The sequence below is a fragment of the Rhododendron vialii genome, chromosome 9a, assembly GCF_030253575.1.
Source record: "Rhododendron vialii isolate Sample 1 chromosome 9a, ASM3025357v1".
NCBI classification, from domain to species: domain Eukaryota; kingdom Viridiplantae; phylum Streptophyta; class Magnoliopsida; order Ericales; family Ericaceae; genus Rhododendron; species Rhododendron vialii.
In genome coordinates, this window is record NC_080565.1 from 15402147 (window position 1) to 15422370 (window position 20224).

General features: G+C 39.9%; 1 protein-coding gene and 1 long non-coding RNA gene across 2 annotated transcripts; both read left to right on the forward strand.

Annotated features, from left to right (window-relative positions):
- The first annotated feature begins 1323 nt into the window (after positions 1–1323).
- On the forward strand, positions 1324–5537 carry LOC131301020 (uncharacterized). The gene is made up of 3 exons (XM_058327111.1): positions 1324–1905; positions 2543–2673; positions 4572–5537. Exons 1-3 carry the CDS (start codon positions 1666–1668, stop codon positions 5380–5382), a joined length of 1182 nt encoding a protein of 393 aa, XP_058183094.1. The 5' UTR covers positions 1324–1665; the 3' UTR covers positions 5383–5537.
- LOC131301022 (uncharacterized) lies at positions 2761–3427 on the forward strand. The gene is made up of 2 exons (XR_009191142.1): positions 2761–2881; positions 3306–3427. It is a non-coding gene; the product is annotated as an uncharacterized LOC131301022 (long non-coding RNA).
- Positions 5538–20224: the final 14687 nt, after the last annotated feature.

Genomic DNA, 20224 nt, shown 5'->3' on the forward strand with positions numbered 1-20224 from the left:
CTTGCTCGCATATGGATAGATTATGCATGTGTGTGTGTGTGTGTGTGTGGGTGAGTTGATAATTTGAATAGAGGGTCCAACAACACAAGGTGTGGTAATGTGGAGACTCTAGAGGGTCTGTTACGCAAGGTGTGGTAAGACGGAAACCGGGGTAGAAAGAGAGTTCACTGTCACGCATGGGGTGGTAACATAGTTGAATTTCTCATAAAACGAAGAATGTTGAAGTTGAAGTTAGAAGTATATGTTGTTACTTGAACTGTTTACTACTTGAGATGGTGACCATTAAAGAAAGAGATAAACAATTGATTCTACCAAGGGTTTGAAAAGAACAGAACTTGACTTTTTTTTTTTTGAAAAAGGATTTTTATAAAAAATCCTCCGGCTATTCTTGAGCGAATCAATGGTTTCCGATTTTCGTGCGCAGAATCAAATGACTCCAGGTATTCAAACTCGAATCAACGGAGTTTGACCCGTAAATGTCGAGAGTTTTCTCAAAACTATTTTGACGACCAAAAAGGGATGTTTTTATGAAATGAGGCTTGGTGATGAATGGTGAGAAATAAGGAAGTTAAGTGTAACATTCATTTGAGAAATTGTCATTGGTTATCTAGATTGACGTGTGTTTAATGCTACTTCTAGCTTGATGTATGAATAGTTAGGGATAGCTATAAGATGTATAGAATCTCATAGTCGTAGTTTGTCGGTTCTTCGTGATATTCCATTGTATCTCTTGCTCATTTATTGGAAGCCATTCATTATTATTGCATGTTTTATCGCATTTACATATAACTTGAGTATAGAAATTTCTACTGGGTTAGTGTAGCTCAACCTATCATTTTTAGGTGCATCCCAAAGATCTTGACACAGAGTGCATGCTTGACTTCACATCTTTGAAAGCCGTCATTGAGAAGTGGTTCTATCATCTTTTGTATGACTTCATGAAAAAATATAATTGTAAATTTCATTTGAACTCTTTTAAGTTTAGATATCATGTAATCTTTAAATTTACCGTTTTTGACTAATTATGAAATTTGGGCCATAGTGTCAATGTTGTAAATTTCTAAACCGGAGACTTGTTTTGTAAGTGATCTTTTGGGAAACTCTATTTTGAATATTATCTCTATATTATCATATTATGCGAAGATCGATTATTGAAAAAGATTATTATTTATATTGAAAATCGAAAGCGTGATAAATACAGTGTAAAAAAAATTAAAAAATTATTATTTATTTATATTTTTTAATTTAAAAATATAAAATAAATATTTATTTTTTAAAAAGATGTTTTAGAGTCTCACGCATGATGCAATGCAATTAAAAAGGCCTACTGTTGTACGCTTTCTGCCATTTTGGAATTCTCTGTAGCTTGGACACACGCACCTTTCGATCCTCCGGAAGAAACGTCGGTTCTAGGAAGAACCCCCACGGAGGTCGCTCGAGATCAGCGCCACCAGATCTAGGGTTTTCCCCTGTGCATTTACATCAATTTCTTATTTCTCTTCCCCAACCGATCGACCAAAAGTTGATCGTTACCCCCATCGTCCTCTCGATTTTTTCATTTTCAGATCTAGGACATGTAAAATGTGTGCACCCAGATGCGGTAATGCATAGTCACAGGCGTTGTGGTTTGGGTTTTAGGGTTTGAGCGTGTGTGGAGTTGCAAAAATGGAGAGAGAGAGGCGCGATGACGGAGATCAGCGCTGTTTTCTTAATCATCAGGTTTTCGATCGGTTGAGCCCTGAGCGAATGCGGTCGAAATCCCCGATTCCGTCGACGGCTCGTCCCGGGACTCCTCCGTCGTGTTCGCCTCCTTCTGGCGGTGGTGTCGGTGGGGTTAGTTACATCGAGCACCGCGTTTCCAAGATGGATACGCTTGCCGGTGTCGCGATCAAGTACGGCGTTGAGGTAAAAAGAAAGATAGGAAATGGAAATCGTTCATTATCAGTATGTGGAATTGAGCAATCAGTATAGATGAACGAGGGAAATCGAAATATTTCATCGAATCTTTCATTTTGTTGATTTCCTGTTTTCTATTATGTGCAATTCTTTGTTGCTGGTGGGTGTTTTCGTATACACCCACCAAATGGGTCATAAAAAATCAACGCCTAGGTATCTAATGTGGTTTTAATTGCGTTTACTTTTCTTCTTTTTCTGCTGAGTTATGTTAGGGAATTATTTAGACTTCATCAGTTCTACTTTCCCACGCCGAGTCTCCAAATGTTTGGTCCAATCTAAGTCTGCACGAAAATGACAATCATTCTGGTAAAGACTGGCTGTAGCTTTTGAGTTTGGCTGTAGATTGGACGAAGATATTGGTTTTCTTACTTAATCCGGAAGTTTGTTTCGGATGATGCTTTGGCTTTATCTCTCCACGTCCCATAATTATGTCCAGTGATATGTTTGCCAAGTGCTTTTTTTTATTATTATTATTAGTTGTATGAAGTTGATTATTTCCCTGTGTTGAATTGCTTTTTTGCATTTTTAGAGTTAATATTATGGGCTGACCGGTTTTGTTTAACGGCCAATGGTTTATATGTATTAGGTTTCCGACATTAAAAGGATGAATGGCCTTGTGACAGATCTCCAAATGTTTGCTCTGCAGTCGCTCCACATACCACTACCAGGAAGACACCCTCCATCTCCATGTTTGTCAAATGGTTTAGATAATCAGGGGTATTTGTTTGACCCTTCTACAAATGTCATTCCTTTTTACCCAATGTTCATGTTATTTTGCATCTATACTAGCTGCTTCATTTTCCTTTTTGCAAATTCATGAGTTTCATTTGTGTTTCCATGGTCTTTTTTGGATATCGTTTCAATAGTAGTTAATTTATATACTTGCTTCATCTTAGAGGTTGTACATTTTATCATGTGTGGTATAGTTTGCAGCTCGCTTGTGTTGGCATGCTATATTGCTTTACCCTTTCCGTCTTCTCTGAGCTGAAATATTCTCTAGTAGTCTAGTGGATTCTAGGTAGTTTTTTCGAGTTGAATTTTAACCATTTTTGGCCAGTAAATGGTTGTTATCTGCTTTATTGGTTGGTATAGTCATTCAATTACAAAGTGTAAATATCTACAGAGTATGGATAGAAGGAAACCCCTACAAAACCTGGAAGCTTGGCAACAAAGCCCAGAAGAAAACCTGCAACTTAACTAGCAGGGGCAGTGCTACACGACAGGCATGAATCAAGTAACCAACATATAGTTCGAGCCTGATTTAGTTTGTAGGGTCTCTAAACATAACACAATTACCTGGATAACCAATTCCATAGTCTACAAATGAGAATTGTCCCTCGATGGTATAGGTTCCAATTTGGTTTCTCCACACCAGTCTAGATATCTACCTCACAACTGGGGAAAAAAATGTGGAAACTAAAAGTTTGTCCGTGGGACATGCTTCTTTCTAAGCTTTTTGATGCAGAATCTTTAGGTTGGGATTGGGGCTAGAGGAGCACGGACATCAGTAGGTAGTTATTTGAAAAACTCGAATAAGTGTTAGAGATGGGTGTCATTTACGGATTGTTTTGCAAATATGCGTTAATTTTAGATGAATATTATGCTCAACCTGTAGCTGATTTCTGCTTGTATTCTGTTTCTCTATTACATGAAATTTGAAGTTTTTATTTTCCAAGTAGGACATTGTAGTATGTAGCTGTAGGAGGCCGGTTTGCCAAATTTTTGCACCTTTTTAGAGAGTTAAGAGTTTGAGCTTATGTAGGCAAGACCACCAGTCGACCGCCACCGCCACCACCACACACCAACACCCAGCGCTCAAACACCACCCTCCTCAGGTTTCGGCCTCCCAATGTACCAAAAGAGAGATAAAGAGGTGGTGGGGGTTGAGTTACGTTCGCCTTTTGCTTCTGATAGTCAAGGTTGGACAACAGACAGCTTCTGGCATGGTGCACTGGTGTTATCCATGTCGGAGATCATTCAAACGAGTCTAGTTGGGTGTTTTTTTCTCTCTTCCAGTTTGGATCCTTTTTTATGAGTAGCAATCCTTCGCTGAGCAATTGGTATGTTAATACTATATTTCTAGAATACATTTGCATCTGGTAGTTCACATTTTTAATGGTTAAGCTATAATGCTTTTCATCTTAGTATTAGAAAAACAGTATTTGATGCCACCTCAATGCACTTCTCTGCTGGAAATTTGTTATTGATTGGTGGACATTGAAAAGGGCATATTTTATCTGTTCTGGACCTGCAATGGAAGAGACTTTCCTCTAGAGTTGAGTTCTTTACATGTTTTGATGGTCAATAGTTTGGTATTGAGAGTTGAGAAATGTAATTCGTTATTGCTTCCAGGAATAGGAACAGTTGACAGATAACAGATTGGTTCTCAATTCCTTCATTTTGGGACAAGATGAATCCATTTTCGGAGATATAGGTTTTGCTTAGCATTTAACTGTATTAAATTTACACTCGCATAGGAAAATAATCTCGACTTAGATGTGAACTTTTGGATTGTTTCTTTGAACTGATGTTTTACTTTCGCGAGATATCTGATTGGAAGATCTTTGGGTACTTGCATGGGAAAGCAGGATCCCTTACCGTTCATGTTTTTGCAGACCGAGCAGCTCTGAGCAGACCCCAACACGCCGCCGGCACTCTGATTTGTTTGAATCACTCCAGTCACTGAATCTGAAACCTTCACCACCAACAAGGGTGTCCCTAGCCATGAGCAACTTACAAGGTTACTATGGTCTAAAAAAACTTGACAAAAAACCAAAATATGAAGGCTTTGAAATGGCTGTTTATCAGAATGGGGGTTCTCACTATTTAGAGGATGGACCGTTTGCTGAACCCTCCCCTCTTATCAACCCCCCTTTGAGTCATCACCGAAAATCAAAAAGCGTAGCCAATGGTTTCTTTTTGAGTAACATCGAACTGGATGTGGCGGTTACAGAATCCAGAGCAGTCGACTCTGACAAATGGTACGAGAAGTTGATAAGAAGGCGTCAGAAATCAGAAGCCGACTTTACTTCTCGCACACCTGAAACACTACTTAAAGGGGACAACAGTAGCAGTGGTGGATTTTCCTCAAATAGAGGAAAGGGTTTGGCCCTCAGACCCAAGGCAGCAAGTAGAACTACTTCAGGAGTTGATACGGAGCCAGGTTTGACGAACAATCATATTCCCTTAAGTTTGGGGGATTCTCTTATTGCAGATAGTCTCAATTTAGTGAGGAAGTCTTCAAGTACATCAAGTTTGCAGGATCAAGAAAATGGTCCGTCTTCTTCTTCCTCTATCTGGGCTCCACCAAAATGGAATTTGAAGTCCGATCTTCAGGCCCTTTCAACTGCAGCAATTACGAGACCAATATTTGATGGTTTGCCAAAGCCAATGACAGGTCGACGGAACAAAGCTGCACTTGATTAGTTCGATCTCCCTCTGTGGATCCATATTTTTCCGTAGTTGATTTTGTTCTATTATACCTTGGGCATACATTATCAGGAGAATATAGAAGTAACTGTTCAAAAGTGGGAGGGGAAGGAAATAAACCTTTTGTTGGAATATAAAAGATTTATCATTTATCTGTTGAGACTTCGATTTTTTTTGGGGAGTTTCGCTGCAACCAAGAAGTGAATGATGGTTAGCGGGAGCTTTCAATTCATACCATCATACGTTTACGTGATAAATATCATAAATTCATGCTACAGAAGGTGTATGAATATGGAACGTTTCAAGAAATTGTATGGTAGTAGAATTTAGAAGATCGCTTTGGATTTCAAGTATCAACGATACTGTTATATAAGTAGGAGTATTAAATAAACTCCTGTTTTTGTTTTATTTTTCTCGATGTCATCCTGTTAATTCTGTGTCGGTGATAGCTGTCCCTCGTATTTAGACGATAAAGGTGGAAGTGAAATAATGCATTATGTGTGTTTGATAATAAGGCTACCAACGAGGCGAGATATATATACGGGATTATGTGTGTTTGATAATAAGGCTACCAACGAGGCGATATTTATACTCCATCCGTCCCAAAATAATTGTCCGGTCCGCAAAATGAGGATTTAAAAATAATTCATTTCTTTCAAGAAAAAATTTGAACTTTTTTCATAAATTAAAAGAACTCATCGATATTTAGTGAATTGTTAAAAAAAATTTAAATTTTTCTTGCAAAAAGTATATTATTTTTACGTTCTCGTTTTACGGGCCGGACAAACATTATGGGACAGAGGGAGTATGTGTATATATACACACACACACACACACATAGTCAGTCTCAAAATGAGTGAGTCCTTATTTTAGTTAAAATGCGGACCTCCTCATTTCTCCCATTTTCCGATCGAATTTTGATGATCCGAACTGCTCAATGTGTTCAGAACATGATTTTAAGGGTACCCGTGAGAAATCGGCAAAAAAAAAGATCGGAGAGGGCTTCATCCGAGCAGTTTTTGTTTGAATCGTTCGATAAAAAACAAACAAAAATTGTTCGGATGAAGCCCTTTCCGGTCATTTCTTTTTTGCCGAATTCTCGCGGGTACCCTTAAAATCACGTTCTGAACACATTGAGCGGCTTGGATCATCGAAATTCAATCGAGAAAGGGAGGTCTGCATTTTATTAAAATAAGGTGGTCCTTACGGGAAACGGACTGTATATATATATATATATACACAGTCCGGATCCAATGACGGATCCCTTACGGCCTTATGGAGCGGGACTCCCCTTTCCCGATCGAATTGCGACGATCCGAGCCGCTCAAAGTGTGCAGAACGTGATTTTAATGGTACCCGCGAGAAATCAACAAAAAAAAAATGAGCAGAAAGGGCTTGATTCGAGCAGTTTTTTTTGGCCTTTTTTTTTTTGCTGAGTCCTCGCGGGTACTCTTAAAATCACGTTCTGAACACATTGAGCGGCTTAGATCATCGAAATTCGAACGAAAAATGAGAGGAATTGAGAGGTCTTTATTTTAACTAAAATAAGGACATTCGTATTTGAAAATGACTGTATATATATATATATATATATATATATATACGGGACGGTTCAAAGGACACCAAAAAAAATACCTAAAAAACACCCCAAATCTCAAACTCATAGTTCCTGATCAAATTTTTATGATCCGAACCATTCAATGTATGCAGAATGTGATTTTAAAGGTGCATGCGAGAAATTAACAAAAAAATGATCTGGAAAGGTTTGGTTTGAACAATTTTTATTTGAACCGTTCAATAAAAAATTGTTCGAAACTGTTCGAATCAAGCCCTTCCCGATCATTTTTTTTGCTGATTTCTCATGGGTACCCTTAAAATCACGTTCTGATCACATTGAGTGGCTCGGATCGTCAAAATTTGATCGAAAACTATGAGGTGTTTTTTTAGGTATTTTTTTAGGTGTTCCCGGAACCGCCCATTCCCGATTGAATTTCGATGATCCGAGCTGCTCAATGTGTGCAGAACGTGATTTTAAGGGTACCCGCGAAAAATTAGCAAAAAAAATGATCAGGAAGAGCTTCATCTGACTAGTTTTTTTTTGAAGCGTTCAATGAAAACTACACGGATGAAGCTCTTTCCGGTCATTTTTTTTGCTGATTTCTCACGGAGACCCTTAAAATCACGTTCTGATCACTTTGAGCGGCTCAGATCATCAAAATTCAATCGGAAAGAGGAGTCTCGCATTTTAATAAAATGCGGGATCTCTCACCGGAACTTGACTGTATGTATGTGTGTGTGTGTGTGTGTATATATATATATATATATATATATATATATATATATATATATATATATACGGGACGCACCGTCAGCACCTCCCGTCTCTCGATCGAATTTCGATGATTCGAGCCGCTCAATGTGTTCAGAACGTGATTTTAAGAGTACCCACGAGAAATCGAAAAAAAAAACATTGGGAAGGGCTTGATTTGAGCAGGTTTTTATTGAACCGCTTAATAAAAAACTGTTCGGATGAAGCCCTTTCTGATCTTTTTTTTTTTGTCGATTTCTCGCGGGTACCCTTAAAATCATGTTCTGATCATGTATATATATATATATATATATATATATATATAGTCCCGATCAAGTCCACACCTCTTTCGGTCAGCACCTCCTTTTTTCCGATCGAATTTCGATGATCCGAGCCGCTCAATGTGAGCTTCATGTGAGAACCTTAAATAAGCGTCTTAAGTGCAGACCTCCCTATTTCTTGGAGGGTTCCAACCTAAAATCAATTGGCTACATGTGGAGTAACCTTTAGAATAGATTAACCAAGTTTAAGTGGCTTAAATAAGCGATGTGAGATAAGTCTAAGTCTCCATCACATGCTATCCAGATGCATGTGGAGGTGATAGATCAGGAGACTAAGAGCTGAGCGATTGACTCGGGCGACAGATATGACATAGATTTTCTCACGAGAGGTGAGGCCACCTAAGATCTAGCTCTGATACCATATTAGATTTTGTAACGCCCCTAATTTTTGGAACGTTAAATACACATTTTTCATTGAAAACTAAATAGAGTTTGGCTCATTATTACATCATAACTCTCACAAGAGTATTTTTTATTAAACACGGAAGAGGAAACTAGGGTTCTTATCTACTGCTCCGCCTGCTCCTCCATCCTAGTCAGCTCCTCGGCTCCGAAAGCCTCCAATGTGTAGAGTTCACTCTGTTCATCTATAAGGTCTGATACATTATACCAGCGTCGCCACCAATATAATATGTCAGGATCACCAAAGGTAACACCATGAACTACAAAAGCTCAATTGAACAATCTCACACTTGTTAACCCATAACTTACAACAACATGGCATAGAAGTAGTATACTAACTCAAGTAAAATTGTAACGACCCTGATTTTTGGTAAATAAAAATTTCGTTAAATATTTAAATTTTATTTTAATTACTTGGATTTGCTACTAAAACTTTCTTTTTAATTTTTATAATCCGTCATAATTAGATTTGAGACTTATAAAATTATATCTTTCACGCCGAGCAATCTAGTCATTTTCTAAAAACAAGTATGCTTATAAAAGCACTTGTATATTTTCCTAACGAGTTAGATAAAATCTTTAAATTATATTTTTTGGCTAGAAATCCTACTGGGCAAGTAAGGTTAGTTTCCAACCGATTAGTTGGAGGAACCGGACCACCGATTCACCTCGTTACAATTCCCTAACCCTAGATGGACCTTTTTGACCGTCTTTGAGCCTTATGAAACCCTCCGAACCCTATAGGACTATTAGACCATAGGAGTAATCATTTTTACTCCCATGACAAGTCATTTCAAACCCTAATTATGACCAATATTCCTTTACCCTTGGTCCATAATTGTTGGGGGAATTTTTGTCCCTTGGTTAATAGACCTTTGACTTGCCAATAAGCATGACAAGACAAGTCATACTTGGAATCTCATCATTTTTGGAAGCAAGGCTAGCTTTGCATGCATGCACACCTATGTCCTAGCCTTAAGCCTAACTATCTTAGGTTTTACTTTCCTAGATGAATATATACATGTACTTATATACCTATATATGTCTATACATAGAACGAGAGAGAGAGAGAGAGAGAGAGAGAGAGAGAGAGAGAGGCCGAATGGGAGAGGGAGGTGGAGTGTGTGATTGTGTTTTGGACACTTACACAAGCAACCTTAATAGCCCTAAGCCTATTTACTACATGTCAACTCATTCTAGTCTTCCAAAGTACGAAACTAGCCCATGATTATATTCTTTCTTGCAAGCAACCTCCCCATAGACTTGACAAGTCAAAAACCCTTCATGATGGTCTAAGATTTGGCCTAAATTGGAAAAGACAAGTCATGGAAGGCTATGACTTGATTGAAATGCTTGAAATGACCACTCAATGGAGCAAATCCATGGGAAAAAGGGGGGGGGGGGGGGGGGGGGGGGGGGGATAGGGGAGGGAGGAGGAGCTCAAGTGTTGGCTATAAATAGCACCCCATGCCCTCCATTCAACTCACACCTTCACTCATTGGCCATTTCCATTTTCCAGACAGCTTACTGCCCTTCCCAAATCTTCATTTTTCTCCTGCTTAAAGTAGTTTTTGGAACCAACTCCCTTCGGAAAAATTGTAGCGCACTTCGAAACCTTCAAGTTAGACCCAAGAACCATCCAAATCGATGAAGAAATGACAAAGATATTGGCATCCGAAGTTCAGTAAAATCTCGGATTTCCATTTTCTGACAGCACACTGTCTCTTCCTTTATTACCATTTTTCTCCTACCTAAAGTAGTTTCTAGGATCAACCTTCTTCACAAAAGTTGTAGAGCACTTCGAAAGCTTCAGTTTCGACCCAAGAACGATCATATTCGGCCAAATATTGACCGAGTTACTGCCATCTAAAGTTTGGTCCAGATTTGCGAGTTTCACCGCCCGTAGAAAACTTCCAACTAGCTTATTCGGCCCCGACTAGTTTCGGAACAAGGTAGATAAATCTCTACTCATTTTCCCTAGTATAACTTTAGTTATTTTTGTTTATGATAAGGCAAGTTAAAGTATTAGGAATAATTAGCAAGCTTGTTTTATAAAAATCTTGAAATGACATTACGATCATGTAGGATATTCTTACTCCTATCCCTAAGTATAAGTAGAGTCCCTCGTCCACTAACTCAACGTATAGTATAGAACCGTATGTTAAAAAGTATATAAGGTTATCTGTTGTCTGCTAAAGTTATCTGCCATAAGTATACAAGGTTATCTGTTGCCTGAAATGTTAGAATTTCATAAAATACTTGAATGGAGTTTTCTTTAAAAAGATGAAAAGGAAGGGGAATATGTTGAATTAATCAACTTGTTACTCGAAATAAACATATGTTGCTTAGAATTTCTCAAAAGAAAGAAAGAATGGCTTTCGAAAGATAGAATTTGACACTTGAATAGAAGTATTCGTATTTTGATATTTAGGATGGTTATGAGCATGATTATTAATATAGAATTGGATGATCTTGCTAGTTTAGTTTCAAGATTACAATGAATGATTTATGTTTGTAAAAAGTCCTACCGCGGAGTTTTTGCATGTAACGAGATACGAGAATCGAGAAAGTAGAAACATGACACATAGGGTGCGATTAATGAAAGGAAATGTTTTTCGAGGAAGGAAATATTTTGAAACTACATAATGACCGGTTTTGGGTGGCATTATGTGAGTTGTGTGCGTGTGCAAAAGTAAGATTTGTGAAAAACCCAATGAGAACCCGGAGCGGCGGAATCATTGTGGGGATACTCGGGAACCCGGAGCGGCGGAACCGAGGGTTTAGATTTCGAAAACCCCAAATGGGAACCCGGAGCGGCGGAACCGAGGGTTTTGAATTGTGTGCGTTTCCATGGGAACCCGGAGCGGCGGAACCATGGTGAGGTATGGCTTGGTTATCCGCGGTACGGAGCCAATGCAAATTGTGTGCCAATGGGAACCCGGTGCGGCAGAACCATTGTGAGGATACTCGGGAGACCGGAATGGCGAAACCGAGGTTGGGTGTGTTAAAAACGGATTTTCGAAATAATGAATTGGTTATGAAATGTGGAAAATGGAGACACGGTTTACGAGATGTCGCGTAGGAGAAACTCAGAAAATCACGGACACCAACGCTAGGAAGATAGCGAATGTGGATGTGTCATTGTTATTCATTTATGCATGAGTTATGTGACAATCATGAGTTGTGTGCTATATCTATGACCTATTGTTTGTAAGTTAAGGGTTAGTGGGTTTGGATATTCTATGAGCTTTTGTAAGCTCACGGCGTTACCTTTGGTGGCCCTGACGTATTATATCGGTGGCGACGCTGGTATAATGTGTCAGACCTTGTAGATTATCAAGATGAACCGTACACCTTGGAGGCTTTTGGAGCTGAGGAGCTGGCTAGGATGGAGGAGCAGGTGGAGTTGTAGATAGGAATCCTAGTCTACCCTCCTTTTGTTGAATAAGATTACTCTTTTGAGAATATTCTGTAATATTGAGCCAGACTCCATTTAGTTTTTCAATGAAATTGCCTATTTAACTTTCCCAAAATTCGGGGCGTTACAACTTGGTATCAGAGCTTTAGGTTCAAAACCTCGGCCATGGGTAGAATGGGTAGATCCATAAGATAGTTTGACCGTTGCACAAACGAGAATTGAGTTTAAGTTTACCGTCCCAAATTGGGTGGAATTCTGTCAAAACAATCTTCGGATTGAAGCAAGGCGCGGAATTGGCAGTACAGCCGAGCTGGGAATTCCCGAACAATTGGATGATGACTTAAATCAAGAATCGAATGTGGAACTTAGAAACTCGAAAACATTTTTGGTGTTAGTAAACCTTGCGGCTTGTTTTTGGATAAATATTTTTCACGCCTCTTAAACGACAAGAGCGGAATCTAGCACCGAGCATATCCCATTAGGCCGGCAAAACCCCACCTTTTAAACTTCAAATTTTCAACCTTCAAAATTTCAAATTTCAAACTTCAAATTTAAATTTTCAAATCTTTTCCCTCCACCCCTTTTCCGTCCCCTATATATACCCCACCACTACTTCCATTTCATCATCTCCCTCACCATCATAACTCCTCCAAATCTCCATCCTATCCTATCGAACCGAACCGAACCGAGCCGAGCCGAGCCATGGCAACCCGACGACGAGGATTTCCGGAAGACGCCATATTCCGAGAAATCGAGCGAGCCGAAATAACCATAACAATCCAAACCCTATGGTTGCAACTCTTCACCCTCGTCTTGTTGTGTGCGGTACTCACAATAGGCATGCCACGGTGGTTCGCCGAGAGCAACCGTCTCAACACCTTTTGGTACTGGGCTCTCACCGTGATCGTCGCATTCGCAGCGATCATAAAAGAATACGAACGTCGTTTACGCCAAGCTTTGGATGAGAGATGGTAGAGAATCTCGAGGATGGGCGAGACCCGAAACCAACGACGCCAATTAGGCATATATTAGGCCGATTGTAATCCTTCGGGATGTAGGATGTCGAAAATTAGGATCACTCCTATCTGTTTAAATCTGTACTCTTCTTATGTTATTAATGAAGGGCTTATTTCAGTTACTACTTATTCTATTATGTTCTTGGTCTCTATTCACGTACGTGTCCCTACTTGCCATTATAGTGGAACTCTATGCTTATTTGTGAAAAACTTGCTTTTATTAAGAGAGTATTGTTGCATACTACTCGATAAACTACTTTCGACCTTCGAAAGAAACGCCATTTGCAAAAAAACACTCCTAAGTTCCCAATCAAGTTTTGATGATCCGACTCGCTCAATGTGATCATAACATGATTTTAAGGGTACCTGCGAGAAATCAGCAAAAAAAGGACCAACAATGGCTTGATCTGAACAATTTTTAGCTTAGATTTGATGAACAATTTAAGTAAAAACTGCTCAAAACAAGCATTTTCGGTCATATATTTTGCTAATTTTTGCGGGCACCCTTAAAATCACGTTCTGAACACATGGAGCGGATTGAATTATCAAAATTTGATCGGAAACTATGAGATTGAGATTTGGGGTGTTTTTTTAGATTTTTTTTAGGTGTCCCCTGAACCACCCCGGGGACATCATGGTGGTGCTGGGAGTCAATGGTGGTGGTGGGTGTCAATCTCCTCTCTCTCTGTAAAAGAACCAGACCTTGGGTTTGGAGGGAAAAATTTTCAGCATTTGTTTGTTTTTTTCTTCCAATTTTGGGCTGCTGCTGACGTGGCGTGGGACCCATCTGCCATGTCACTGTCATGGGTTGGGTCGTGAGTGTGATTCATGCTCGCTAGACTTATTGATCAATCAATCACATTGATAGCTTCAATAGTTTGAATTATTCTTGAAGTACATTGTCCAAAATTTTAAAAATACAGGCTGAAATAAAAAAAAAATTCATCAAAGACAAAAAAAAAAGAAAAAAATACTTTCCCTAATAATATTTTTAAATATACCCAACATGAATAAAAAACTTTAGCAAACTTTCAAAAAAAAATTAGGGTGGACAAAAAATATAGTGAAATTCCTCACTATGATCCTGCTTCGCTTAACTTTTAGCACTTTTTATCCTTATTTAAATTTTTTCGTGTTTGTTAGTTTTGTGCTAAACTTGTGTGGATTATTGATTCATCTCGACGAGATGAATTGGAAAAGTAAAATTACCCAAATATTTTGGGAAATAACCACTTTTTAGCCAAAAAAAAGTAAAGAATTTGTACTTTTCCAATTCATCTCGTTGTGAGATGAGATAGTAATTTGGTGCAAAATTAATAAAAGCAAAAAAAATAAAATAAGGATAAAATCAACTTATTTTGCTAAAATTTAAGTGGAACACAACCTTTGTTTTAACTTTGGGAAATGATAATGTGAAAATTGTTTTTATTGGAGCTAAAACACCAGTGCATAAAAGTCTTGGTATTATCAATACCCTTAAAATAATTTTGGCATTATTACTACCCTGAACTTTTAAGACAAATAAGGAGACCACCGACTATACAAAACTAAACAAAAAATTCAAAAAGTTTAAACGCTATTGAACGGCCTGTTAAACGCACTCGTGGTTTTCGATAACTACTCCAAACGTATAACCCTCTCTCTCTCTCCACATTTTCTCTTTCTTTTTTTTTGAAGAGTGAGATAAAATTATCGTCACCCCGCCTCTACCGTTGATCTCTCCTCCCCATCGTCTCTCTCCTCGCCGGCAGTGAAAAAATTGAGAAAAATACATGACATCCCCATCCCCCCCCTCTCTTTCTCTCTCTACAACCATCAATCAGATCCTCTGACATTTGTACAGTACATAGATTTACACGGATAGATTACCACATTGTCTACGGAGGACGAGAAGTTGTTGAAAGAGGCGAAGAAAAACCGTGTGAGGATCGATTGATGCACAAGAATTGGAAGGTGAGGAATGACGCCAACGTCGATCTTGCCGCCCTCTGGGATTCCATCTCTGATCCCAAGGACCCCGCCTCCATGAATTCGGTGAGTTAGGGTTTCGTTCAGTGGATCTAGTTTCCTCTACTTTTCTACCTTTTTGCAGTTTTTGTGTTCGTGTCGCTCAGTTTGTTTGAATTATTTTTTATTATGAGCTAAGTCACATAATGCAGGTGCAGGAGCGTTGTGCAAAAAATATTGAACTACAAAAATATATGAACAATACACTAAGATTCACTAGAGTGCGGATTGAAAGGGTAAGCAGAGAGCAGGTTGGCCTTGAGGTCAAGGCTTGAGACTTAAAGGTTTGCTCCCTCTTAAGGGCTCACATTTGAAGTCTTTAAGGTGCTATCAACTCTTTTGGGGCCAGTTCATACGAAGTTTTTCTCCAGTTTTAATTGGGCTCCCCGCTCCTACAAGTAGGCGATGGGATTGGGCCCTTTTGGATTAGTCGATGTGTGTGTAAGCTCATCTGGACTGTAGACACCCTAATTTAGCCTCACAATTATTTCAAGTCCCACCTTGGGGACCATCCCTATCATGAATAGGATACAGTGATTGTTGATTAACTTCTCATAAACCTAAGGATTTTTGTGAGTACTCTTTTAGCCATTTAGAGGACCCAATTCAGTGCTAAATAGTCTTTCAGACAGAAATACAGTGATCCAGTCAAATGCATTTGCCGGCCGCTAGATTGATCTCACGGCCACCTCTTCTTTCTTTCACCCGTGGAATCCTGTGTTGGAAATCTCTTCGTGAGATCGTTTACTCAGCTGCTAGATCGCTTTAGACCAGAATTCTGGAATGTTCTGTCTCGTTTGATCCACACACAAACCCTATCAGCCATGAAGCGTGACTTCGGGGCTACGTAAAGAGATTATAATGCAGAGTTAGAGTTGCCCTACACTTCCAATTTGAACCGTGCGTTCCTATTGGTCAAAGTGATGTCATCTGATGCTTATATATACCCTGCCCTTAGGGTTCCAAAATACAAGTTCAATACACCTTCTCTAGCCACAAAATTCTGCAGAAATCATCTCTTAAACTCTCTCTACAAAAGCCCTAAACCCTCGTAGGCAGCCGCAATCCGACGATCAAACCCCAAAATACAAACCCTAATCCTAGGGTTTCGAGAAGCAAGTTAGTCAATCACCTCTAATCCAAAGCAATCAAGCATTAAGGGATCAAGGTGGTGAGGTCCAGGGGCCTGTAGTTTGTTTATATTATGCTGTTTAAATCGTAGCGTGTTCTAATCTTGATTTATATTTAACTGTTCATTTTTCTAGTGTGAGGAAGAACATCGGCTGGGATATCGTTCCCACGACCGGTACATTGATCCAGCAGGATCCCACGGCCGCGAAATCCATTCGCCGGCCGTGGAATCCATCCGCTGGGACAGCTTGTTGCTTATTCCGATGCATGTTCTACTTATTGCTTTGGCTCACTGTTTAAAGGCTAATAACCAGATTAATTGTTTAGAATGAATAAAGTAAGCAATAATGGTATATTGAATGATTATGGGCCGGTCTCTCGATTGAGCAAAGAGGGGTGCCTAACACCTTTCCCTTATTGTACTTTTGGCTCCCGTACCCGGAATCTCTACCTTGTTTTCTTAGTTTTCATAAACTAAGTGGCGACTCTCTTTGTGGTGAGTTGTAATCGTGTGAAGATATTCCCAGCCATGGGAATATCCACGATTTCAACTGTTGGTAAGGAAACTAGTGTTTGAGGATATCTGTATGGTGATGCCCCTTTTGGGAGGTGTCTATAGTTTTGGTGACTCAGCTGGGGACTTGAGAGCCATAACCAGAAAATTCAACATAAAATTAATGCTTGCTTTATTTAATTCTGTTATCATATGCATCAAGTGGGCAACCTTGTTGAGTTCACCTAATATCCCAGCATGTTACGGGATATGTTAAGGGTTTCAGCAAACTCCATGGTCACATGTACCCCTGTGGTATATTAATAAGGGAACCGCCTGATTGCTGCTTGCAATGGGCTGGCAAAAGCGTTGACACCCTTTTACAACGGAGCACCTTTGAGACCACCCAAACCATACATGTGATTAAAATGCCATAGAACTTATCAAAATAAGACAGGAACCTGTAGGTTAGGAATTTACTTTCATTTATCTTTGAAGTTGTTCCTCACACCCTGTATAAATCGTTGTTGTAACATCTATTTTTGTGCAGAAGGGTTGGATTTTGAATCCAAATCCAAGCCCTATACAGCCAAGTACTAACGTCCAGGTATTCTGTTTCAAGCAAGTACGATAGGTAGGTCAAAGAATTAACCATAGCCAGTTTCATACTCTTATAACACTTGAAGCTATGCCAAGCCGAAGTCTTTGCAATCGTCTCGTCTATCACCTTCACCAGTCGAAACACCTTCATTGCAATGATCCCAATCACTTCTCGGATCTTTGCGGTCATCCTCTCAGCAAAATCGATTGTCTACCAATCCCTGAGTCTCACCAGGCTTTGTCTCACTCCCGTTCCAAAGATGTTAGACAACAAAACCGTCATTGCTGATCTCCAAGCTCAAATTGCCAGTTTGCTGGCTGAAAAAGCAGCATGAGAGGCTGAGGACAAGTAGGATGAAGAAAAGGAGGATACTCACAAGATGGTGCCGATGGAGAGTCCTGAGCTGGCCAAGCAAGTTAAAGAAATCAAGCATGCTTTGGCCTGTTCCTAAGGGGACCAAATCCTTGATTTTGAAGGACTCTACCTCTTCCCAGATTTTCAATTGCCGGAGAGATTCAAGATGCCTAACATTGAGAAGTTCAATGGGACTAGTAACCCTACCAGTCACGTTCTCCATGTTGTTAACACTTTGAAGCCGATGGGCCTGAAGGATGAGCTCATTGCTCAACTTTTTCAAAGAGCCCTCACTAGCCGTGCTCTCAATGGTTCCTCACTCTGGAATTTGTGCATTATTAGACCTGGCTGGAGATTATCAATGCTTTCATCAAGCAGTATGCATACAATGTCTAGATTGACCTCACCACCTGAGATTTGGAGATGACCAAGCAGGAACCAAATGAGGACTTTGCTACTTCTGTGGCCAGATGGAGAGAAAAGGCCGCCAAAATGAAGAATCGTCCTTTTGAGGAAGATCAAGTGAGGATAGTTGTTAAGAATTTGTAGCCCAAGTATGTTAGGCATATTTACACCCAGGCTATCATTGATTTTAAACGCCTGCATGCTACTAGGTTATTGATTGAGGAATGAATCAAGCTGGGACTCATAGGGAAAGAAGAAAGCCCTCCACCCAAAAAAATCTTTACCACCCGTACCTCTCATGCCTTAGTAAACCCTTGACCCGGCCTTGCCATAAGACCATTTTCAAGCTAGCTCTTCCCGGAACTTAACCACCATATGGCCCAAGCCATGATCCTAACAAACATTGTGCTTACCACCAACACCCTGGGCACGAGACGGACCGTTGTATGCATCTCCACCATGATATCCAAGATCTCATCGACAGTCGCCATAAAACCACCAAAGCTCAATGTGCAAGCCAACCCACTCCCTGCTCACAATGCCGAACCACCACCTCAAAATGTTAATTACATAAGCCAGTCCCATAACTCCACATATAATCCTGGCCTATACATTATCCGAAGTACCCTAGTGAAGCCAACCTTAACCTTCCCTGAAGAGAATGGGTGTTTTATGATGAAAGAAGAAAAGGATGGTGCTTCTGATATGTCTGGCAAAATTGATGAAATGAAAGGGGAATATGATGATTCGCTTAACAAGGCTTCCTTAGCATCTCTAGTGGCCGATTTCCCTTGTGTTTGCGTAATCAATGATGGGGATCGGTGGTTGGAAATGCGCGAAACCTTGCCAAGTGAATGAGAGGCTAATGGAATTGAGCCTATTGACCCTTAGGGCACCCAAGAAAAGGAAATAGGTCATCTTACCCGAAGTGGGAGAGTGTATAAGCCTCCCAAGCTTAGTGGAGAAAGTTCAGCCACAACTCGAATGATGGAAGAAGAAGAAGAATGTCGAGAGGACGAGCCTGAGGAGAATAGGGTATTAAGGTAGTTAAAGAAGATCCAGGCTGATATCTCTATCTTAGGACTGCTCATGTCTTCCTATGAGCATCGTAACTCCTTTTTCAAAACTTTGGGGAAAGCCTAAGTCCCCATCGATATCACTCCTGAGGATCTGGTAGGTCTTATAATGGCATCCAAGGCCCCAAAGCCGACGATAACTTTTACTGACAAAGATCTGCCTCCTGAAGGCCTTGCACACAACAAACCTTTGTACATCTCTCTGAAGTGTCTCACTAAGTGGATCCCGTTGGTGCTAGTCTATAACAGGTCCACTTTAAATGTGTGCCCTCGAAGAGCCCTCAACAAATTAGGAGTTAATCCTTCTGAGATACGCCCATCAAGCCAAGGGGTGAGAGGGTATGACAATTCCAATAGAAGTGTGGTTGGGTGTGTTACCCTAGCGCTGGAAGTGGAAAAGATCAAGAGGGATGTGGAATTTCATGTGATGGACATATTGGCCACCTTCAACCTTTTGCTAGGAAGGCCTTGGATGCATGACACTGGGGCAGTACCCTCTACTTTACACCAAAACGTTAAGTTCGCAGTAGATGGGAGGATTGTGACCATCCTGGGGGATTCATCCATCCAACCTCATTCCAATACCCCTGTGCAAAAAGTAAGAGATGAAATAGAAGAAGCTTTCCTCACAGGATTTAGTCTTGAGGGGACAATCGCTGTGCAAGCTTTGATGGCTGAGGGTTCTGTAGACACCCCAATTTGAACCTGTTGAAATCCCTTAATTTGCAGCTTTGTGAACCCCCCAATGATGAATTTTGATTAATGCAAGCCTCAGTTACAATTGAATTTTGCTTCTTGGAATTTTCAAAAGTCAATTTCAAATCAAAATTGAAGTCCTAAGCGCTCAGGATCATTTCCAAGCACTCAGAACTTACTTTCAAAAACCGCAGGTTTTGGCTCACTCCTGAGCGCTCGGATTCACTCCTGAGTGCTCAGGTCAACAGATTTTCCATGGTAATTTGAATTTCTCAGCTTTTTCAGCCATCACATGGCCATGTTTTCCACCACGTTGGTCATTACTACAGTGATGTTGGCTTGAATTTTCAAAAAGATCAAATCATGTCTCTTTAAATATTTTTATGTTATTTTATATTTAAATTTCAAATTTCAAATTCAATTTCCCTTGGCCTATAAATAGCAGCCTCAATGCTGCATTTCAAGCACCAGAAAAAAGACCACGAAATACTGCATCTTTACTCTCTCATAAGAAAACTTCATCTTGCAAGAAAGCCATCTTTCCAAGCCAAATCAAAAATCAAAACAATTTCCAAAGCATTCAAGAAAATT

Coding starts and splice junctions, on each gene's coding strand:
- LOC131301020 (XM_058327111.1), top strand. CDS start 1,666: ATGGAGAGAGAGAGGCGCGATGACGGAGATCAGCGCTGTTTTCTTAAT. Junction 1,906..2,542: donor CGATCAAGTACGGCGTTGAG/GTAAAAAGAAAG, acceptor TATATGTATTAG/GTTTCCGACATTAAAAGGAT. Junction 2,674..4,571: donor AATGGTTTAGATAATCAGGG/GTATTTGTTTGA, acceptor ATGTTTTTGCAG/ACCGAGCAGCTCTGAGCAGA.